At 32.4% G+C, this 22247-nt stretch overlaps 1 protein-coding gene across 7 annotated transcripts in view; it reads right to left on the bottom strand.

The window, feature by feature from the left end:
- The window catches only part of LOC134715478 (transforming acidic coiled-coil-containing protein 1-like), a 51160-nt gene extending 29696 nt beyond the window's left edge, over positions 1-21464 (bottom strand). For 4 of the 7 annotated variants that reach the window (XM_063577672.1, XM_063577674.1, XM_063577677.1 and 1 more), the window contains exons 1-7: positions 21313-21453; positions 17771-18269; positions 16809-16893; positions 14833-15166; positions 13836-13879; positions 11596-11653; positions 10766-10822 (exon numbers count right to left, since the gene is read on the bottom strand). In XM_063577672.1, coding sequence (XP_063433742.1) covers positions 10766-10822; positions 11596-11653; positions 13836-13879; positions 14833-15166; positions 16809-16893; positions 17771-18171 — 979 coding nt within the window. In that variant the 5' untranslated portion in view covers positions 18172-18269; positions 21313-21453. Of the gene's footprint in view, positions 1-10765; positions 10823-11595; positions 11654-13835; positions 13880-14832; positions 15167-16808; positions 16894-17770; positions 18270-21312 lie in introns of all 7 variants that reach the window. The other 3 variants (XM_063577675.1, XM_063577679.1, XM_063577673.1) reach the window with 2 other exon arrangements.
- Between the last annotated feature and the right edge of the window lie 783 nt (positions 21465-22247).

Genomic DNA, 22247 nt, shown 5'->3' with positions numbered 1-22247 from the left:
GCTTTTAAAAATAGAAACTCCTGTTAGCCTGAATGCTCACCTGGTAAAAATATGTTATACAAAATCGCAATAATAAATGCACGTAATAAATTCTGAATTTACAGTAATTAGAATGAAATATAAGTTATGAATGGTACTTAATGGACATACAATGGAAGTGAGATGGGGTATGACATTCCTTGACAAGGGATATTATATTATAAAAGTTTCCTCCAGATTTCATGACTGTTTGGTGCTAACATCGCTGGTTGGGTATAAGAACCATTGAGTTTAGAATTAGAGACAAAGATAATTTTGACATTCAGTGTAAGTTTCGTTGAAGTATACCCCACATCTTCTTTTAATCACGCCGTATGAATGATTCAGACAAAAATTGCATTAATTCAAATTATTAATAGAAGGCCTTTTGTTCCACTGAGTTAGAAATGCGAACAAAATCAGGACACAAACCGGTATATGTATACATGTAAAAGTCAAAACTAACTCCATGCAAAGGTTTTATCAATGTATAATATTTAATCTTTTAAAATATTATCTGCTTATTATTAAATGTTATTAACTTTACTGTGACTATTGTATATAATTACTTCATTAATTTTTACATGAAAGTTATCCTATTAGTTTGCTCCATTAAATTTGAATGTGTACATGTACACTGAACACCATTGCGAAAATACGATATAATAAGTACAACACAATTTCACATATGAGATATTGAATGGAATTAATCGTTTCATTGATAACATCATGATAACTTTCAAAAAAAGATATAAACCATATGAAATATAAAGTTTGTCATGGTTGTCAGAAAAAAAATTCATAATTTTCTTGTTTGATTTTGTCAGTTTTCCTATCAAAGGTCATGGTTTTCTCTGCACACTCAGATTTCCTCCAAAAACTGGCCTCCCATCATAGCCTAAATGTGGTGCTTAAAAGAGGCTTTTAACACCAAAAAACAATTATATCATGTTTGATTTGATGAACTTCTTAAAGAATGCATAGCAAAGATGAAAATTTATTTCATTTCATTTCTGTGGAGCAACATTAAAAGTAAAATAATAAACCCTCTAACACATGTATATAACTTCACTGCATGCCAATGGTTTATTTATTTAGATGTTAAGTATATTTTCTACTTCAGTTGAGAAAATAGCAGAAAAGCTGGATGAGTCATTTAATCTTTATAAGGGCCCCGACTAAAAGTCGGGTCGCCCTATAGTGATCAGTCTGTCAGTCCGTCCGTCTGTCCGTCTGTCCGTCCGTCCGTCCGTCTGTCCGTCTGTCCGTCCGTAACACTTTCGTGTCCGCTCCATATCTAGAGAACCATTATGATTTCATACTTAATACTTAATATGATTATCAACCAACACCAGAGGGTGTGTCATGTTGTATGTACAACTTTCTAGGTCAAAGGTCAAGGTCAAAAACTTTGGCTTTAGTTGACAACCCCGTGTCCTGTGGTGAAGATCGTGTCCGCTCCATATCTAGATAACCATTATGATTTCAAAGTTTATACTTGACATCCATTTTAACAACCACCAGAGGGCGTGTCATGATGTATGTACAACTTCCTAGGTCAAAGGTCAAGGTCAAAAACTTTGGTTTAGAGTTGACAACCCTGTGTCCTGTGGGATTGTGTCCGCTCCATATCTAGATAACCGTTATGATTTCAAAGTTTATACTTGACATCCATTTTAACCACCACCAGAGGGCGTGTCATGATGTATGTACAACTTCCTAGGTCAAAGGTCAACTTAAAAAAAACTTTGGTTTCAGTTGAAAATCCTGTGTCCTGTGGTGAAGATTGTGTCCGCTCTATATCTTGAGAACCATTATGATTTCAAATATTATACTTGACATCCATTTTAACCACCACCAGAGGGCGTGTCATGATGTATGTACAACTTCTTAGGTCAAAGGTCAATGTCAAAAAAACTTTGGTTTCAGTTGACAATCCTGTGTCCTGTGGTGAAGATTGTGTCTGCTCTATATCTTGAGAACCATTATGATTTCAAATATTATACTTGACATCCATTTTAACCAACACCAGAGGGTGTGTCATGATGTATGTACCACTTCCTAGGTCAAAGGTCTGTCTGTCTGTTGGTCTGTCCATCGCTAACAAATTTGATCCACACTATATTTTGAGAGGACAGCTGTTATTATGTCATACTTTATACCTGACAAACATTTTCAACTTAACATATATATAAACCAACACCAGAGAATGTGTCATAATGTATGCATCCTAGGTCTAAGGTCAGTCTGTCTGTCTGTCCATCCATTCGTTGTTTTTAACAAATTGTGTCCGCTCTACCTCTCGAGAACCGTTAATATTTCATACTTTATACTTGGTGGGTCATAATATATTGAAGGCATAATTCTAAAAATATGTGACAAATATCAAATGGGCAGCACCTTTAAACATATTGTTCAAACATCAATCCATATATCCAGAAGTCACCTTAGAGAAGTCAACAATTAGTTCACATCATGCAGTCATATCACTATTATACTATGAAAGTAAGATGAGAATAATTATCAGTTTTAACTTAAAATCTTAGATTGAAATCACACATGAGTATTTACACTCATTTACACACTTATTTACCCCACGTTATTGACAGCGGGGCCCACAGAGATGGCTTCCATCTCAATGATATCTAGTTTATTCCTAAATCCACTTTGGAAATCAACATGAAATCTTAACTGTGAACATTATATGGTCAAAATAGCCAAACATTATGGCCTTCTACACCAATTATATTTGCCCTAAAGTAACATGACCTCAAAGATAAAAGCTAAAGAAAATTGAATATAGATGTAACTATTGGTTACTATATATAAAACCTGTAAGTTATCATAGAAACTTAAAAAAACCAACTCTGAATATAGATGTAGCTATTGGTTACTATATATAAAACCTGTAAGTTATCATAGAAACTTAAAACTAGAGGCTCTCAAGAGCCTGTGTCGCTCACTTTAGTCTATGTGCATATTAAACAATGGACACAGATAAATTCATGACAAAATTGTGTTTTGGTCATCATGATGTGTTTGTAGATCTTACTTTACTGGACATTCTTCTTGCTACAATTATCTCTATCTATAATGAACTTGGCCCAGTAATTACAGTGGAAAATATATACTAAAAATTTACAAAAATTTATGAAAATTGTTAAAAAATGACTATAAAGGACAATAACTCCTTAAGGGGTAAACTGACAATTTTGGTCAAGTTGACTTATTTGTAGATCTTACATTGCTGAACATTATTGCTGTTTACAGTTTATCTCTATCTATTATAATATTCAAGATAATAACCAAAAACTGCCAAATTTCCTTATAATGACTAATCCTGGGGGAGCAACCCAACAACAGATCTTGCCCTTATGAACATTTATCTCCTGTCAGATTTGCTCTAAATGCTTTGGTTTCAGAGATATAAGCCAAAATCTACATTTTGCCCCTATGTACTATTTTTAGCCATGGCAGCCATCTTGGTTGGTTGGCAGGGTCAGGCCACACATTTTTAAAAATAGATACCCAAATGATGATGGTGGTCAAGTTTGGTTAAATTTTGCCTTGTAGTTTCAGAGGAGAAGATTTTTTAAAAGAATATTAAAATTTAAGAAAAATTGTTAAAAATTGACTATAAAGGGCAATAACTCCTTAATGGGTCAACTGACAATTTTGGTCATGTTGACTTATTTGTAGATCTTACTTTGCTGAACATTAATGCTGTTTACAGTTTATCACTATCTATAACTAGAGGCTCTCAAGAGCCTGTGTCGCTCACCTTGGTTTATGTGCATATTAAACAATGGACACAGATAAATTCATAGCAAAATTGTGTTTTGATTATGGTGATGTGTTTGTACATCTTACTTTACTGAACATTCTTCTTGTTACAATTATCTCTATCTATAATGAACTTGGCCCAGTAATTACAGTGGAAAATATTTTCTAAAAGTCTACAAATATTTATGAAAAATGTAATAAATTGACTATAAAGGGCAATAACTCCTAAAGGGGTCAACTGACCAAATTGGTCGTGCTGACTTATTTGTAAATCTTACTTTGCTGAACATTATTGCTGTTTACTGTTTATCTCTATCTATATTAATATTCAAGATAATAACAAAAAAACAGCAAAATTTCCTAAAAATTATCAATTCAGAGGCAGCAACCCAACAACAGGTTTTTCGATTCATCTCAAATTTTCAGAGCAGATAGATCTTGACCTGATAAACAATTTAACCCTGTTGTCAGATTTGCTCTAAATGCTTTGGTTTTTGAGTTATAAGCCAAAAACTGCATTTTACCCCTATGTTCTATTTTTAGCCATGGTGGCCATCTTGGATGTATGACCGGGGCACCAGACACAAATTTAAAATAAGATACCCCAATGATGATTGTGGCCAAGATTTGTTTAATTTGGCCAAGTAGTTTCAGAGGAGAAGATTTTTGTAAAAGATTACTAAGATTTACGAAAAATGGTTAAAAATTGACTATAAAGGGCAATAACTCCTAAAGGGGTCAACTGACCATTTCGGTCCTGTTGACTTATTTGTAAATCTTATTTTGCTGAACATTATTGCTGTTTACAATTTATCTCTATCTATAATATTATTCAAGATAATAACCAAAAACAGCAAAATTTCCTTAAAATTACCAATTCAGGGGCAGCAACCCAACAACGGATTGTTCGATTCATCTGAAATTTTCAGGACAGATAGATCTTGACCTGATAATCAATTTAACCCCCATGTCAGATTTGCTCTAAATGCTTTGGTTTTTGAGTTATAAGCCAAAAACTGCATTTTACCCCTATGTTCTATTTTTAGCCATGGTGGCCATCTTGGATATTTGACCGGGTCACCGGACACAATTTTTTAACTAGATACCCAAGTGATGATTGTGGCCAAGTTTTGTTAAATTTGGCCCAGTAGTTTCAGAGGAGAAGATTTTTGTAAAAGTTAACGACGACGACGGACGACGCCGGACGCCGGACGCAAAGTGATGGGAAAAGCTCACTTGGCCCTTTCGGGCCAGGTGAGCTAATAATAAGCAAGATAATAAGCAATAAAGGGCTGCGCTTTAGCGCATGATACGCCTGTTGCTCTTTTAACTTGTCTTTTAATGAATTTATATGATCAACTAGAAATAGTATGAGCCCTGTCAAATACCATCCCCCCCCCCCCCCCCCCCCCCAAATAATAAATAAAAATGCACACAAAAATGGCACTATTATAGTACAAACATATGACATTCATGGAACCTATTTTTTACAAGAAATCTAATGTTTTAAATTGAACTAAACATTTTACAAATTTTATGTTTTCATTAGATTTTATTAAGTATTATTTGTTACATCAATAGATATAAACAATTCACCAAAGTTTCATGGACATTGGTGAAAGCCTTTTTGAGCTATTGTCCGAAGTGTTAAAAATCCCCCTTTTTTATGAATAAAACCCCATAAATCCAAAACTTAAAATCTGAAATTTATAAAAATTGAAAGGAAGCTTACATCAATAGATATAAACAATTCACCAAAGTTTCATGGACATTGGTGAAAGCCTTTTTTGAGTTATTGTCCGAAGTGTTGAAAATCCCCCCTTTTTTATGAATAAAGCCCCATAAATCCAAAACTTAAAATCTGAAATTAAAAAAAAGGAAAGGGAGCTTACGTCAATAGATATAAACAATTCACCAAAGTTTCATGGACATTGGTGGAAGCCTTCTTGAGTAATTGTCCGAAGTGTTGAAAATCCCCCCTTTTTTATGAATAAAGCCCCATAAATCCAAAACTTAAATTAAAATCTGAAATTAAAAAAAACCAAAAGGGAGCTTACGTCATTAGATATAAACAATTCACTTAATTTTCATGGAAATTGGTGAAAGTGTATTTGAGTTATTATCCGAAGTGTGGACAACCGACGGACGGACGGACAACGGTATACCATAATACGTCCCGTCCCGGGCGTATAAAAACTGCAAAATTCCCTTAAAATTACTAATTCAGGGGCAGCAACCCAACAATGGGTTGTCCGATTTGTCTGAAAATTTGAGGGTAGATAGATCTTGCCCTAAATTTGTTATTTAACCCCCATGTCAGATTTGCTCTAAATGCATTGGTTTTAGAGTTATAAGCCAAAATCTACATTTCACCCCTATGTTCTATTTTTAGCCATGGTGGCCATCTTGGTTGGTTGGCAGGGTCACGCCACACATTTTTTAAACTAGATACCCCAATGATGATTGTGGCCAAGTTTGGATTAATTTGGCCCAGTAGTTTCAGAGACGAAGATTTTTGTAAAAGATTACTGAGATTTATGAAAAATGGTTAAAAATTGACTAAAAAGGGCAATAACTCCTAAAGGGGTCAACTGACCATTTTGGTCCTGTTGACTTATTTGTAGATCTTACTTTGTTGAACATTATTGCTATTTACAGTTTCTCTCTATCTATAATAATATTCAATATAATAACCAAAAACAGTCAAATTTCCTTAAAATTACCAATTTAGGGGCAAAAACCCAACAACGGGTTTGTTTAATTCATCTGAAAATTTCAACACAGATAGATCTTGACATGATTAACAATTTTACCCCATGTCAAATTTGCCCTAAATGCTTTGGTTTTTGAGGTATAAGCCAAAAACTGCATTTTACCCCTATGTTCTATTTTTAGCCATGGTGGCCATCTTGGTTGGTTTGGCTGGTCACGCCACACAGTTTTTAAACTAGATACCCCAATGATAATTGTGGCCAAGTTTGGTTAAATTTGGCCCAGTAGTTTCAGAGAAGAAGATTTTTGTAAAAGTTAACGACGACGGACGACGACGTCGTCATCGGACGACGGACGCCAAGTGATGAGAAAAGCTCACTTGGCCTTTCGGGCCAGGTGAGCTAAAAATGAGATTTTTCAACCAAAGGGAGATAATTTGGAACTTTTTCAATGATGCATACATTTAAAAATTCATCTGGGGCCAACACGAATTGATTGTTTTGAATGATTTGTGTATCATATGATTAGGTAACAACTACAAAATTTTGAATGAACAATAAATATTTTTTTTTTCTGAAATTTTTATACCCTCGAGCCTCCTTAAAGTAAACTTTAAAAATTGGCAAATTTAAGCAGAGCAGAATGAAACTTTAACTTGATCTGTAACTCATCTTGGTTAACTCACATGCCAAAAATCATCCCAATATCTGAAAGAGTTTAGAAAAAAGGTCTGTATAACTGTGATTTTCAACAATTTATCAAAGTCCAAAGACGTAATTTCGGCAAAAATTAGCAGAGCAGAACAAAACTTAAACTTGATCTGTAACTCATCATGGTTCACTCACATACCAAAAAATCAGCCCAATATCTGAAAGATTTTAGAAAAAAAGTCCCTATAACTGTGATTTTCAACAATTTATCAAAGTCCAAAGCCCGTAATTTCAACAAAAATTAGTGGAGGGGAACAAAACTTAAACTTGATCTGCAACTCATCATGGTTAACTCACATACCAAAAATCAGCCCAATATCTGAAGGTGTTTAGAAAAAAACTCTGTATAATGGTTTGTTGCCGAATGACGGAATGACGAAACTACGGAATTCTGGAATTACGGACAAGGGTAAAACTATATGGCACCAACAACTTCGTTGGGGGGCCATAAAAAAAAAATGAATTTATTTAATGTAATTATAGAGTCTTAAATTTTTTTTCATTATAAAATGGTAATAAACCATCAAAATTTAAGGTGATTCTGAATTTGAGGAAAAGATCTAACAATGCTGCATGTCATAAATATAATGAAATAAAGTATGTTATGTTAAGTTATTCAGTCAACTTCAGCCATATACACTAATGTTAATTAAATACTACAGACACCTCAAGGTAGACACATACATACAGTCAATAAAGACATGTAAAGTCTATTTTCATATTTTCACGACATTTTTTTCTTGTGCACAAAAGATATTTCTTTTTGTGCACAACTATAGAAACTGAATATTCTGAAAAAGAACTGCCCAGGGCACCACTTAATTGAATAAAATCTCATTTTCTGAACAGTACTGAATATATAAAAAGGATGGTATCTAAAAAATAACTTAAACTCTAAGACATGAGATTCTTATATCATTTATCAAATAACACGCATTTAAACTTTTAATACCTTATTATATTGTTGTGGGGGTATATTCTCAACATTGATACATTGAGTTTACCCTTTCTTAATAAATATCAGACAAAAGATTAAGACTTCATTCAACATACATTGGTTTAGCTGTTATAGGCAATTTTCCCTACAAACAAGATGTGATGACACCCAATACATTATCTTTTCACCCCCGGTTGAAAAAAAAATCACAAATCAATATAATTATATAGGTGTTCGTTCTATTCACTGCAAATTGTGAAAAAGCAGACACTACAAAAAAGTATGTTATAAAACTCAATGTTATCAAAAAGACACTATAAACTTACAGTCTTAAACTGCATATAACTGTGCATAATAAATAAAATGATAGAGCATAAACATGCATGCATCAAACTAAAAGTTAAAGCTGCAAGACATATTTATTTCCATGCACAATAAAACATGTACCACCTACTGTCATTTTCGTTTATTTTAACTTGTATTTAATAAGAGCTTCATAAAAAACTTTACCAATCAAACACAAGAATTTTTTTATTATAAATACAATAAATCTCTCATGAAATCTTTAAAACATAGCAGAGTTACCTCTCTTTGTATGACTATCTAAACCAAACAAAGTCATCTATAGTGTGTGATAACATTGTGTGAGGGAATTCGATGTTTGCTCTACCACTGTTCACTCCAGTGCAATTTATGACAATACCACTGCATCAATCAGAATTATTTTTTTGCAGTATTTTAAGAAATGATTTTGCTTTGTTTTCGCGTATTATTTGTGAAAAAGTCGATGTTTTAAAAAGACGAATTTCCTGTATAAAGTCAAAGATTATGCTGACTTTTGAAGGCCAAACTTTCTACAGCCTTAAATACGCTAATGAAAGATGCAAAAACTATACCAATACATAACGACATGTTTAAGAAATTATAACAAATCTATTGGTTAACAAATTTTTATTCGTTATTGCAAAATAATGAACTTAAAATATCTGACATTTTCTCCCTACCCAGTTTACCCCTATACATTTTTATGATGTGGACTGGTCATTGTTATTGAATCGTAGGCGATTTCATTGGATTAAGTTGTTATTATAGTTTAACTTCAAACTTGTTTATGCTTTTCATACATGACTATTGATTAATTAGAACGTGCATGAATGTGTACGGTAACTAAAATGACCTTCAAACTGGACACTGGACGAGTCAATATCATGTTTTATCAATGAAAGTTAAGGTATGAAAGGTAAGAATTGCCACTTATTCTATTTTCACAAAATATTCGGAATATACAGTTGAAAGGTTATTTTTTAAAAGCCTATTGTGAAGATTAAAGAGAAAGTTTACAAATAATACGTTTTGTTCCATTAAACAAGTCATGTTCGTAAGAGAAATGCCGATATATATTTTACGCACAACTACGGCAGGTAAAATTATTATCTATCATAATAAAAAAAGAATTTTTCAGTCTCATTGGAATATGTTGATTACAATTAATCCCAAACTTAAGAAGTAAGTAAATAAAGTCAAAATATGTCCGATCTGCCTATTTCTGCACATTAAAAGTCAATACGATCGTTTTAAAGTTAATTTCGTCCACCTCACAAAATCTTGTTAGGCACTATAAATGCAAAGATTTTATTAATCTGATATATAAAGGGATAGAATTCTTAAGATTGAGACATAGCCAAATCTGATGTTAAAAATTTACGACAAATTACTTCTCCAAATTTTCAGATAAAACTGAATTTATATACTGGCTGAAACTGTAACATTGCTGAAAATATTCACATCTTTATCTCATAAATTTCAGTGAGAGTACATTGATCCAGTTTTATTTCACATGTCAATTTCTGACTGATAACACACCACAAAATTTAAGTAAAGACCCATCCTGCCTAAAATGCAGATTTGGAGAAAACAATGTTCCAAATTGGCAGTAAAACTGTAATTGATGGTAAAGGACAAAAAGTGTTAAAACAAAATAAGTAAAACTTCAACCCTAATATCCAAATAATATCCAAATTGGGAGTAAATAATTAGATTAAGAACAAATTTTAAAGTTCACAAACCATCAATGTATGAAGTCTACAAAAACAAGCTGAGGTAAAGGACAGCACAATTTCAAAACATTTTTTATTCCTACCAATATATATATTTCTGTCTTATACAATCAATTCATAAAACTCTTAATTATTGATACATTTAGATTGCCAGGAGGAAAGTCATTTCACCCACCCCCCTAAAAAAAAATAAAAAATATCATATCTAATTAAATACCCCCATTTTTTTTTTGTATGCTCTCAAAGCACAATGACTATGTTGTTGGAGTATACAGGTATTGATTTTTTTTTCATGCTAATTGCAACTAATATATATTGTTAAAATATTTTCAGCATAATTTCAGTTTATCACATAGGTTCAAGTGTATATGTTATTTAAAGTTATAATTAACATGCACTTTTTACAAATGGAAACCAATGTTTTTAGTGAGAGATAGAGTTTTTAGTTTTCTGAAATGTCAAACTTGTAGAAATTGCATGAGCATGACAAAATAAGCCTTTTATGAACATCATTTGGGCATCAGAATTCAGAAGATTGAGTTACATACCAAATTTTAACCCTCTTTTGGTAACATGATTCAACAATGCTCTTAAGAATCTATTTCCTAGAAATATTTTATATATGTGACTTTATTTTATTTTTTAATATCTCAAAACATATCACTCTAAGGAAATCACTGAAAGATTGAAATTAAATGTTTCTCAGGTTCAGGGAACTGCAAAATCTTGGTCAAAACTCTAATTCACCATATATTACTAAAGAGATACATCATATTGAACATGAATTCTAAGTTTCAAGATGTTGTGACAAAAACATCATGGCAAACTATCTAACAGCAAAACTTTTAACTTGAAACATTTCCATATGTTAATTATGAACTATGAAAGATGGGTGAAAACTCAAATCTGGCATATATTATTTATTGTTCATATCATAATAAAAATATGAACAAAGTTTCAAGTGTAAATGACCATAATATCATGGTAACCAACCAAAACTTCATGGTTAAGGACTTAAGCTTCATGGTAGTTCCTTGAACCAAATATTCATAATAAATTCCTTGAATGTTACTTTATAATAAACACCTTGAAACAAAATTAATTTCATAGAAAACAACTTGAAACCAAACTTTGACCTGGTCCAGAGCAGACTTAACCTAAGACATATTCAAGTAAGGCTATCTAAGCTAGCACAAAAAATAAAATGAGAGTCTTACAATATCCTCATATATAATATTAGTACTGAGAGAAAATAATATACTGGCAATGTACCTGTTGTTTCAAAAAACATGTCCAAGATTTACCTTTCTATATCTATTTAACAACATTTTAGTACATTTAATAATAAAATTATCAAAGTTTACTATGACTCGCTTACCTGAAGACTTTGGAGCTTGTTCTATTTTGGCATTACCAGCAAGATATACTGAATTTATCTAGAAAGTAAATTGTTACTTTTAGCATCAGTACAGTTCAAAGAGATACATAATGTAAATTGTAACATAACTTCTAAGTCATTTTGTTTCTGGTGGAGAGTTGTCTCATTGGCAGTTATACCACATCCTCTTATATGTATATACCATGGGGATGCAAATTACCTACATATCCATGTAATTGTTACATATGGAAGATAATTGTTCATCAATATAGACATGCAACTTAGTAAAATGTTAAATAAAATATAGATTTCTAGTCTCCTTAGGAAGCAAAGATGTTCAGGGCTCCACCATTTTGCTTATCCTGTACTAAAGAAAAATTTGGTCAGACAAGTAAAATCAAATGTATGCTTATTTGAAAGGATAAGTGAAATTAATCCTGACTGTTGTTACACAAACATAAATGTCCCTTAAAAATAACGATTTCTACCTCTACCGTGAATTTGATCTGGTTTAAGGATAAATATATATTAGTCACTTAATAAAACAGTGAATAAATTGATGGTAAATAAATGCTTGGCATATTTAAGGTAGTTTGAGGCAAACTGACCATAGCCAATATAAAATGTCATTCAATGAATACTACACACAATCACATTTGACAGAAGAGGTATGAGACCAAAAGTAAAAATAAAATGCTTCGTTTCTTGAAACTTATCAAAAATCCGAATTTTGAAAAATTTCGAAAAAAATATGAATCCCTTAAAAAATCTGGGGAGATAATCCCCCCCCCCACTTTTTTAAACCCCCCTTGTAGCACCCCCCCCCCCCAAACTCAACCCCAGTCTTTCCTTTGTAGTATGGTACATTGTAATACAATCTCAGAGAGATCCACACACAGTTACTGTCTCGAAACTAGATTTATGCTTATTTTTGGCCCCTAATTCCTTCATGTTTGGGGCAATTAGACTCAAACTCAATCCAAGCCTTCCCTTTGTGATATGAAACCTTGTGGTACAATGTGGTACAATTTGCCCCTTTTTGGTCCTTAATTCCTAACCTGTTGGCCCAAAAAACCCTAAATTGAATCCCAATCTCTACTTGTGGTATTAAACATTGTGTCACAATTTTAGAGCAATCAAAATACTAACACACAAGTTATTATCCTGAAACTAGAAAAATGATAGTTTTGGGCCTTAATTGGGCCTCTAATTCCTAAACATTCCCAAAATCAATCCCAATCCCAATCTTCCTGTTGTGGTGTAGAATTAACCAATTCTTTTACAGCAGGTGCATAACTCTAATATATGTTCAATCATTCTGTAAAATATCAATGATCTGGATTGAAAACTGTAGGATGAGAATATATCACAAAATATCTGTATTTAAGGCTGAAAAAGTTCGCCAAGTCTGGGAAAAATGCACAAAAAATCCCTCAAACAATTCCATATATTAAAATAGCAGGTGAACAATTTCAAAATGTGAGCAATCTTTCTGTGAAGTTTCACTGATATTGGTTGAAAACTGTAGGGGGATTTGACATCACAAAACTGGTGCCATCTTTCATAAATTTTGCTGAAAAATTAGAAGTTTTCAAATGCAGTAGAAATAGGGAAAACAAGAATGTGTCCATAGTACACGGATGCCCCACTCGCACTATCATTTTCTATGTTCAGTGGACCGTGAAAATAGGGGTCAAAACTTTAATTTGGAATTAAAATTAGAAAAATCATATCGTAGGGAACATGTGTACTAAGTTTCAAGTTGATTTAATTTAACTTCATCAAAAACTACCTTGACCAAAAACTTTAACCTGAACTTCGCACTATCATTTTCTATGTTCAGTGGACCATGAAATTGGGGTCAAAACTATAATTTGGCATTAAAATTAAAAAGATCATATCATGGGGAACATGTGTACTAATTTCTAAGTTGATTGGACTTCAACTTCTTCAAAAACAAACTTGACCAAAAACTTTAACCAGAAGCGAACGGAAGCACAGACAGACGCACAGACGGACGAACGAACGGAGGCACAGACCAGAAAACATAATGCCCCTCTACTATCGTAGGTGGGGCATAAAAATATTAAAACATCTGTATTTCAGCATCTGCACAACCTGTGTGAAATGTCTTTCTGAAGTTTCAATGATCTGGTTTTAAAACTGTTACAGGAGCTGATTACATAGAACTGGTATTCATATTTCTGAAGAGAGACAAAAGGTTTAAATAAGCTACTAACCTGAGCATCTCCGGCTATATCCAAACCTACTGAATCACTGAAACCTTGTAAGAAAATAAAAAAAATCATTGTAGAGTTCTATTGATTGAATGATAGTGTCATACATGTATCTATATTTGACTTCTGGTACTGTGGATTCATTTATTTTTTGTGGGTACCAATTTTTGTGGATTGAGGAAAACTTGCATATTTGTGGATATTTAATTTCTTGGTTTTGGCAAAGACAGCATATTTTCCTGTAGAAAATTTGTATTTGGTTTAACATTTAAATTCGTGGTTCCTCTGTACCCACGAAATCCACAAAAATTATTATTTAGCCAACAGATATTAATGATTCCACAGTAGCCAATTTCAAAAACATCCTGTACTATACAGAGGGTTAAATTGTTTTAAAGCTATCATAATCTTTAAAAAAAACCATGTAAAGTGGCACATGTATTAAGGTAAAAATTTCAACTGATAAACAATATTGTCAAAGTTCATTAAGATATATTTCAAAACTTGAAAATCTTCTCAAGTTAGACAAACTATTGTGTGACACTCATCAGACTGAAAAAAAAGTTGCAGTGCATTAATTTTTTTACCAAATACTGCTTATGACTTTAGCTAAATGTGTAAATATATCTTGAGTTTTGTTTATTAAATGGTTTACTTTTAAAGACAGTTTTAACATTACTGGAAACTGGATTATTCTTTTATATTTACATTTGGCATATTTCAATTATGTTGTTTTTCTCTGTTATATTATGACCCTCCTCTGTGTAAGGTCTGTGGTAGGTGCGTTTAACTCCATTCTTAATAGACTAGGATTGTCAATTTTATTGTTAAAGTTTTTTGTCTTCCCGGAGCAATCAATCCATGAATTGTACATGTAATTTCTTAGATATAGATTCTGGTCCTTAACACATAAAATAGCATGGATTGACAAACATGAGAAATACACAATGAAAAAATATAGATTTGTTCTGGGAGAGGAACAGATGGTCTTAACCTATACCTTCTGGTGCTGGAGAAATTCCTTCATTTTCTTCATAAGGCATTTCATGTGCTCCAAAATCATGAACCATTTCCAAACTTCTTGCCATATCTGGACCTAAATCATTAGGTTCTAGTAACAAAGATTTATTTATAACATTTAGGTCATGTGACACATCATGTGGTTCATCCTCAACAAAAGGATCAGCAGTATTGTCATGCGATATCACTGGAGTATTTTCAATGGCACTACATTCAGCAGTATTGTCATGTTTAGGTGGAGAATTTTCAATGGCTGTTGTTTCTGGCTGTTCAGCTTCTACTGGTGGGGGAGCAAAGATTTCTATTTCATCACTCTGAAAGATAAGATTAGCAGAAATTAAAACCACAATTTTAATATATACTAAACATTTTTCTGACACTGTTGAGGACCAGTAAAAAGGTACCAGAACCCGCAGTCTAAATAGATTGCAGTATTTCATTTCTACTTGCAGAAGATTTATTATTAATTGTGAAATATCAATTTTCGTTAATTTTGTGTGTAAACTACAAATTAAATTTTCAACAAGTACAATTCTTTATAATACATCTATATGCCTGTATGCTGACTTTGACAAAACAACAAAGTTCAATATCCAGGAAAATACCATTTTTCCCAAATTCTTGAAAATATGTATCCACAAAAATAAATAAATTTATGCATAGTATAACATTAAACAACTCAATCTGTTTCATAGCACTTTCTTCAATGCTTTTAAAATATAACAGCTATATGTTTATGAGAGACATGAAATACCTTGTATTAAGAAAAAAAAATGCTTCGCTTTCGAACAGTTGGGGCAAATTTGGACACAATATTCAAGCTTGATACTGTCTGAATTTGGATTGTGATCAAATTTTGACATAAAATAGGTTTCTGACACAAAATAAATGTGTTCAAAGATCTTACAAATCTATTGCACAATACTGTGCAATCGAAAATTTCTTTTTGAAAATTCAATACATTTTTTTTTTTTGTATTTGAAAAAATATAAATCCCTTAAAAAAATTGGAAACCTCCCCCAACTTATTGACACCTTCTTGGAGCAATAACCCTAAAACTCAATCCCAGCCTTTCCTTTGTAGTATGGAACCTTGTAGTATAATTTCAGAGAGATCCATAAACTTAAACACAAGTTATTTTCTGGAAACTAGAAAAATGCTTCTTTTTTGCCCTAATTCCTTCATGATTAGGGCAATTAACCCAAAACTCAATCCCAGTCTTCCCTTTGTTATATGGAACCTTGTGGTACAATGTCAGAGGGATCCATACACTTTTACACAAGTTATTGTCTGTAAACTAGAAAAATGCTTGTTTTTGGCCCTTAATTCCTAAACTGTTTGCCTGATAACCCTTAAAATAAATCCCAAACTTCTACTTGTGGTACAATTTCAGAGCCATTAAAATACCTATACACAAGATATTGTCCTGAAACTAGATAAATGCTTATTTCAGGGCGCTTAGGGGCCTCTTATTCCTAAACAGTTGGGTCTCAACCTTCCTTTTGTGGTATTAAACCTTCTTAAAAAATTTCAGAGATCTATTCACTTAAACTAAAGTAATTGTCTGGAAACCAATGTGTCTTCGGACCACTCAGTCGACGCAGACAACATCTTACCATTATACGATCCCAAAATAATGTTTGCAGTCGTATAATAACTTGTATATAAAGGTACAGGTTATTTACTGCAGTTAGTCATTTTGACAGTTGCTGAAAGTTATCTTACTAATCGAAAGTGTTGCATGTTTTGAAGTGAAACTAATTTAGTATCGTGTTGGTTTATATTATCAAGACTCTGGGTTATTGAGAGTTGGTGTTTGTTTATTGCTTGACAATAGTCCAACCTCTACTAGTTTTCTTTTTTTTAATCATTTTGTTTGGTTGTTGTCATAGTGATGTAGTCATACACAACTCCTTTTATATTTTACAAAGATAACTTTGGTGAAATCATAAGTACCTGTGCTCCAAAATTTGGTGGAGGTTTTAATTTTGATTTAAACTTTGGCTTCTTTATCCCTTTCCTTATTGCTGGTTTCTTTTGACTGGAAAAGAAGAAAAGAAACTATGTTGATAGAATATAAACTCAACATATATAACTGAAAATATGACTGGAATACTGTATAACACACATAATTTTAAATCTTATAAATTAATGGAGTATATGTCCTCATCCCTAAGAGATCACTTGACCACTGAGGTGTGAATACAAAGTCAAGGATATTACTACTAACTGACACAAATGTTCACATTATAAATATTGTTGACCAGTCATGCATAGTTACTGAAGAATACTTCACTGATCAAAATGAGATCATGACAAAATAACATATGATCAACTGAAAAGCATAAAATGTATAATTCTTTCATAGAACCAATTACCAAATATTGTGTTTCCACTTGAAACTTAGTTCATATGCTTATCATGATGTGAACAGTAAGTAATATATGAGTATTGATCCATGTTTCACATTTTTATGGGGTTTATTTCAGACGTTGTTTGGTGCAGTATGCATCACTTGTCCTTTTATTCATATTTCAAACAACAGATAGTTATCCTTCTTTAAAATTTCATAACTACTAAAGAATTAAAAGAGGTGCAGTTATTCCAGGTTTAGCCACAAATGATACTGGCTGATAAGATTCATTTATAAAAAATAGCTATTTAAAGTTTTAAACCCAAAAAATCTTTCCACCAAAGTTGATTGTAAGTATACTAATTCATAAGAGTTGTCTCATTGGCACTCATAACACTTCTTCTTATATCTATGAATTGTGCAAGACTCACAATCAACTTCAGTCGTAGGTTTTTTGTAAAACTGACTCCAGAGAACCAATGTTCATTAGATATAATAAATGATGGAAAGTGAAACCTAGATTTGTCTGTTGATACTTTTATTAACAGATGAGACCATAACAAACCTTTGTGGTTTTAGCGATTCCTCTGGGGGAGAAGGAGATTCTTGTGTTTGTGATACTGATTCTGGTTGTGCTGGTGGTGAATCTTGTATCTGCATATCTAATTGATCACCAGACATATCTGGAGATTGAATTGGTGACCTAGGGATCTTGTTCCCAGTCTTGACTGGCTCTGTTGCATGTTTGACTAGATCCACTTCATTATTCACAGTGTCGTGTATATTGTTGTTTGATGTTGTTGGAGACAGACTTAATGTTTTGCTAGATTTAAATGGATCGATCGGTAAATCATTGTCCAATTGTTCCACTTTTGTTTTAGTTTCAAAAGGATTTGTGTTTTCATCAAAGTCATCAAAGTTAAAATTGTAAGACCCTCTCGGAAGAGGGGGTGAATTTTCTCCCATCTTAAATAATAAAACAATTTCTCCTCACAACAGATTTAAGACATATCAAAGTCTTCAATCAAAAACAAAATTTTGTCTTCTTATGCTTTTTAAGAAACCTAAAATGAAAAAAAATATATCATATTTATATACATTTTTTTGTACTAGATAATGTGATGAAAAGCCTCTTCAGTAAATCAGTATTTTTAAGTATTGACTATTGTACAATTATATGCTCATCACCTGTTAATGTTCTTAATATGAGGCAGGCATAACCTGTGAATGGGGACGAAGTCTGTATGTATTATTTTCTTAATTCAATAATGTTGATAAAAGAAACCGAAATACCGTACGTAACGTTCCCGATTTTGGTTCTGTTTTTAGGGAATTAGCTGTGACGTTCTTTAAGTTATGACGTCATATTCGATGTAAACAAAAGAAACGCTTTCATCAGGAAACGTAATGTTTTTTTCATATCAAACAATTATTAAAATTGAATTTGAATTGAGATCCAATCTTATGTTTTACTAGACTGGCAAATATAAAAAAAAATAATCAAAGTCTCATGCAAACAAGACAGATTTCTGCGCAAATGCGGGAAAACCGGAACAGGAACTAGATCTGAAAAAAAACGTTAACGATTTTGAGTTCATTAGTCATGTTAGTACAATGAAAAATTCGGGAAATTTTCCCAGATTTTTTTTTTTTTTTTTTTTTCATTGATTTTTCTACCGTAATTGGGGACTTCGTCCCCATATAAATCACTGGCTTTCAGATATTGGTCTTTGATCATTCTTGATGAGGATACATACAGAAAAGTGCCTCAGAAATTCATCACCTGTTGTTTTCATTTTTGTAGCACTAGGTCGAAACTGTTTCTTGTGGAAAATCAGTCCCTGAGGGCATCAACAGCCCAAATGTTAGTTCTTCGGTACTGACATGATTTATAACAGTTTATATTTATTTCTTTGAGCTACATTTGTAGTTGGTAGCTATAGTCAGTCAGAGATGTGACTTAAACATTTTCAATATATACAGGGTTTCTTCATGACATAAAATTATTCATAGATCATGTTGACTGAAACATACACTGTACATATACATGCTACAGGAAAACATAAACACCACATTACACTTTTATTTTTCTATAAATTAAAATAACTTTTATTTATAATAAACTGACAGCTACAATGACATGACTGAACTTTACTTCACTTATTTAACATGTTTAACCTCAAATTCAAAACACTGTTGATTTGTCAACTGTCCACCTGTCAACTTCCAATTTAATTCACTGATGATTTAAATTTGACAACAATCGACATGAATACGTGTCAACTCTCTACCTAATAACCTCAATTTTGAGATGCACCTGTCAGCCTCAAATCTAATATCCTATTGATTTGTCAGCTGTCAACCAGGTCAGCCTCAAATTTAATACACTGTTGACTTGTTAACTGTCGACCTCTCAACCTAAAATCTGATATAATGTCAACCTTAAATCGAAAATTATGTCTACTTCAATGTCAACTGTCAACCTCAATTTTTAAAACACCCTAGAATTTTATTCACTGTTGACCTATCAACCTCAAATTTAATATACTGCTGACTTGTCAACTATCTACCTGTAAACCTCATATATAATACACTGCTAATTTGACAGTTGTCAACTTCCCATTCAATAACCTGCCTACTTATCAACTATAAAACCAATTGTTTCAATAGACTGTCTACTTGTCAGGTGTCAACCTCAAATTTACATGCAACACTTTGTCTACTTGTCAACCTGTTTACCTCAATATTTAACCTTTTCAAATGTCTACCTGTGGAGTGTGGACTGTCAACCCATATACATATTCCATAAAAATTGTACATGTATTAGCTACAAATGTAGGTGTGCAACTTCATGTATGGATTTCTTAAAGACTTATTTATTCCCTATACTCTAGTTAAGCTAATTTTAAGGTCAAATCAGGAAGTGCCTACAAACCACAACAGTGCACAGGCTGAAATGTTTCGCCTTCTTTACTAATCATTGATATTATGTTGATAGTTCTAAATATAAAGCTTTATTACAACTGTCACATAAACTTAACATTAACCAATAAAACTAAACATTGACCAATGAACCATGAAAATGAGGTCACAGTCAGATGAACCATGCCAGGCAGAAATGTACAGCTAACAATCCATCCATACAACAAATATAGTCTATGATTATTTTTCAATAAAATTTGAAATTTATGCATTGAATATCAATCTCTAACATAATATGTAAAATTAATACATATAACAGCACTCCTTTTAGTCCTTAGTGGCATTGTATAGTCCTTAGTGCACTAAGGAGTCCTTAGCAGTGTTAAGACATACCGCAAAGCTTGAAGCAAAAGTCGTTAAGGATCGTTAATTAGTACTATGATTGACACCCAAGCTGTCAAGTGAAGCCAATTAATTTAGCATGGTCTGTAATTTACAGCTAACAACACTCCTCATCATCAGAGACACAAAAACGTAATTAATGTTGACTTGTCATTCAAGGTTAAAATATCCAAAAGCAGGAGATTCTATACTCCAGCGAGGGAGGCTACCAGCAAGCGAGAGATTTCCTAAAATTTGCCATTCGAGCGCGAGTTTCCCTGCTCAAAACGTGAGGCTTGGCAGGAATGCACAATGGACAAGTGATTGTTGTATGATGTCAATGGTTCAAGAGGGACAGATTTTCAGGTCAGCCAGGAATAGCGATAAGGTGTATTAGTTCAAGTTACCCTAAATTTAGGGTCAAAATACTAGATTACTACTAGTCCAAATAATTATGACGTCTTGAAAGGCTATTATAATTTTTTTCTTTGACGCCTTATGTTGATGTAAGGCATCAAAGAAAAAAATTATAATAGCCTTTCAAGACGTCATAATTATTTGGACTAGATTACTACATACTGGTGCCTTCTTTGCAGAACATATACATAGGGGAAACCAAATATTTAAAAAAAAAATCCTTAAATGTTACACAACATGATGTCTCCTTCATACATGAATTTGGCAAATATTTTTGAAGTGAATCACTCTATACCTGGGTACGTCTTTTGTCCCGTTTAAAAATAAGGACTGATTTATTGGTCTTACGACCAATTTATAGTTTGGAAGGAAACCGAAGCAACTTACAATTACTTTTCTAATTGAATCGAATTGGAAATGGGTGGTCAATGGGACAATCTTATCATTAAAATGATATTTGAAGTCTTTCTAACTTTGTTATTCTTTCTGGTATGACAGGAAGTCCAAATGAAGAGAGGGGAGGGTCTCACTAATTAGCGACAACAAGCGTCAAGAAGCGACAACAAGCGACAACAAGAATTATTTTAGCGACAACAAGCGACAAGAATACTATTTAGCGACAAGAAAACATTTTTTTTTTATTAAATATTAGATATTAGATATAAAGAAATTTGTATGTCATGTTTTTTTTTAAATTTACGAGCAGATATGTTTAATTAAAATGTTTTATTATAGATATAGATAGACGAAGAAATGAAACATTTGTGAGGAAGAAAGAGATTGTGAAGTTTATATTAGTATATTGGTAGCACTGTGATTGGTAGATGAAGAAATTAAACATTAGTGAAGAAGAAAGAGATTTAGCTTCTTTTTTTTATTGGCACTGGCTACGGTTACATGGAAATGTAACAATAATAAAAATATTATTGTTACATAGGAGACTAAATGCCGGAATGCAAAGGCGGATAAGGAACCGATTAATTACGAATGTAACAATAATTACTGAGGCTATGGTTACATGGCGTTATTGTTACATGAAAAACAGCAATCATTAAACTTAAATCTTGTATAGTGTTGTTGCCTTAATCTTGCATATGTACGAAATAATACTTGTAATAATGATAAATAATAAATATTATCGTTAACAAATGGTGTTTAAGTTGTTTTTTTTCTAACGTATAAATGGTTTTGGTGTTTTAAAGATACTACTTTTGATAAGTAGTGCCAAAGGCGAAAATATAGACCAATGGTTTGTTGTTGAGAACTAAGTTAAGTATTTAACTGCACACCTACTCGTATTACTGTCATTATTCAATGCACAA

The sequence above is a fragment of the Mytilus trossulus genome, chromosome 4 (assembly GCF_036588685.1).
Source record: "Mytilus trossulus isolate FHL-02 chromosome 4, PNRI_Mtr1.1.1.hap1, whole genome shotgun sequence".
Taxonomy (NCBI): Eukaryota; Metazoa; Mollusca; class Bivalvia; order Mytilida; family Mytilidae; genus Mytilus; species Mytilus trossulus.
Note: the sequence above shows the minus strand (reverse complement) of the source record. Positions and strands in the feature narration are given on the sequence as shown.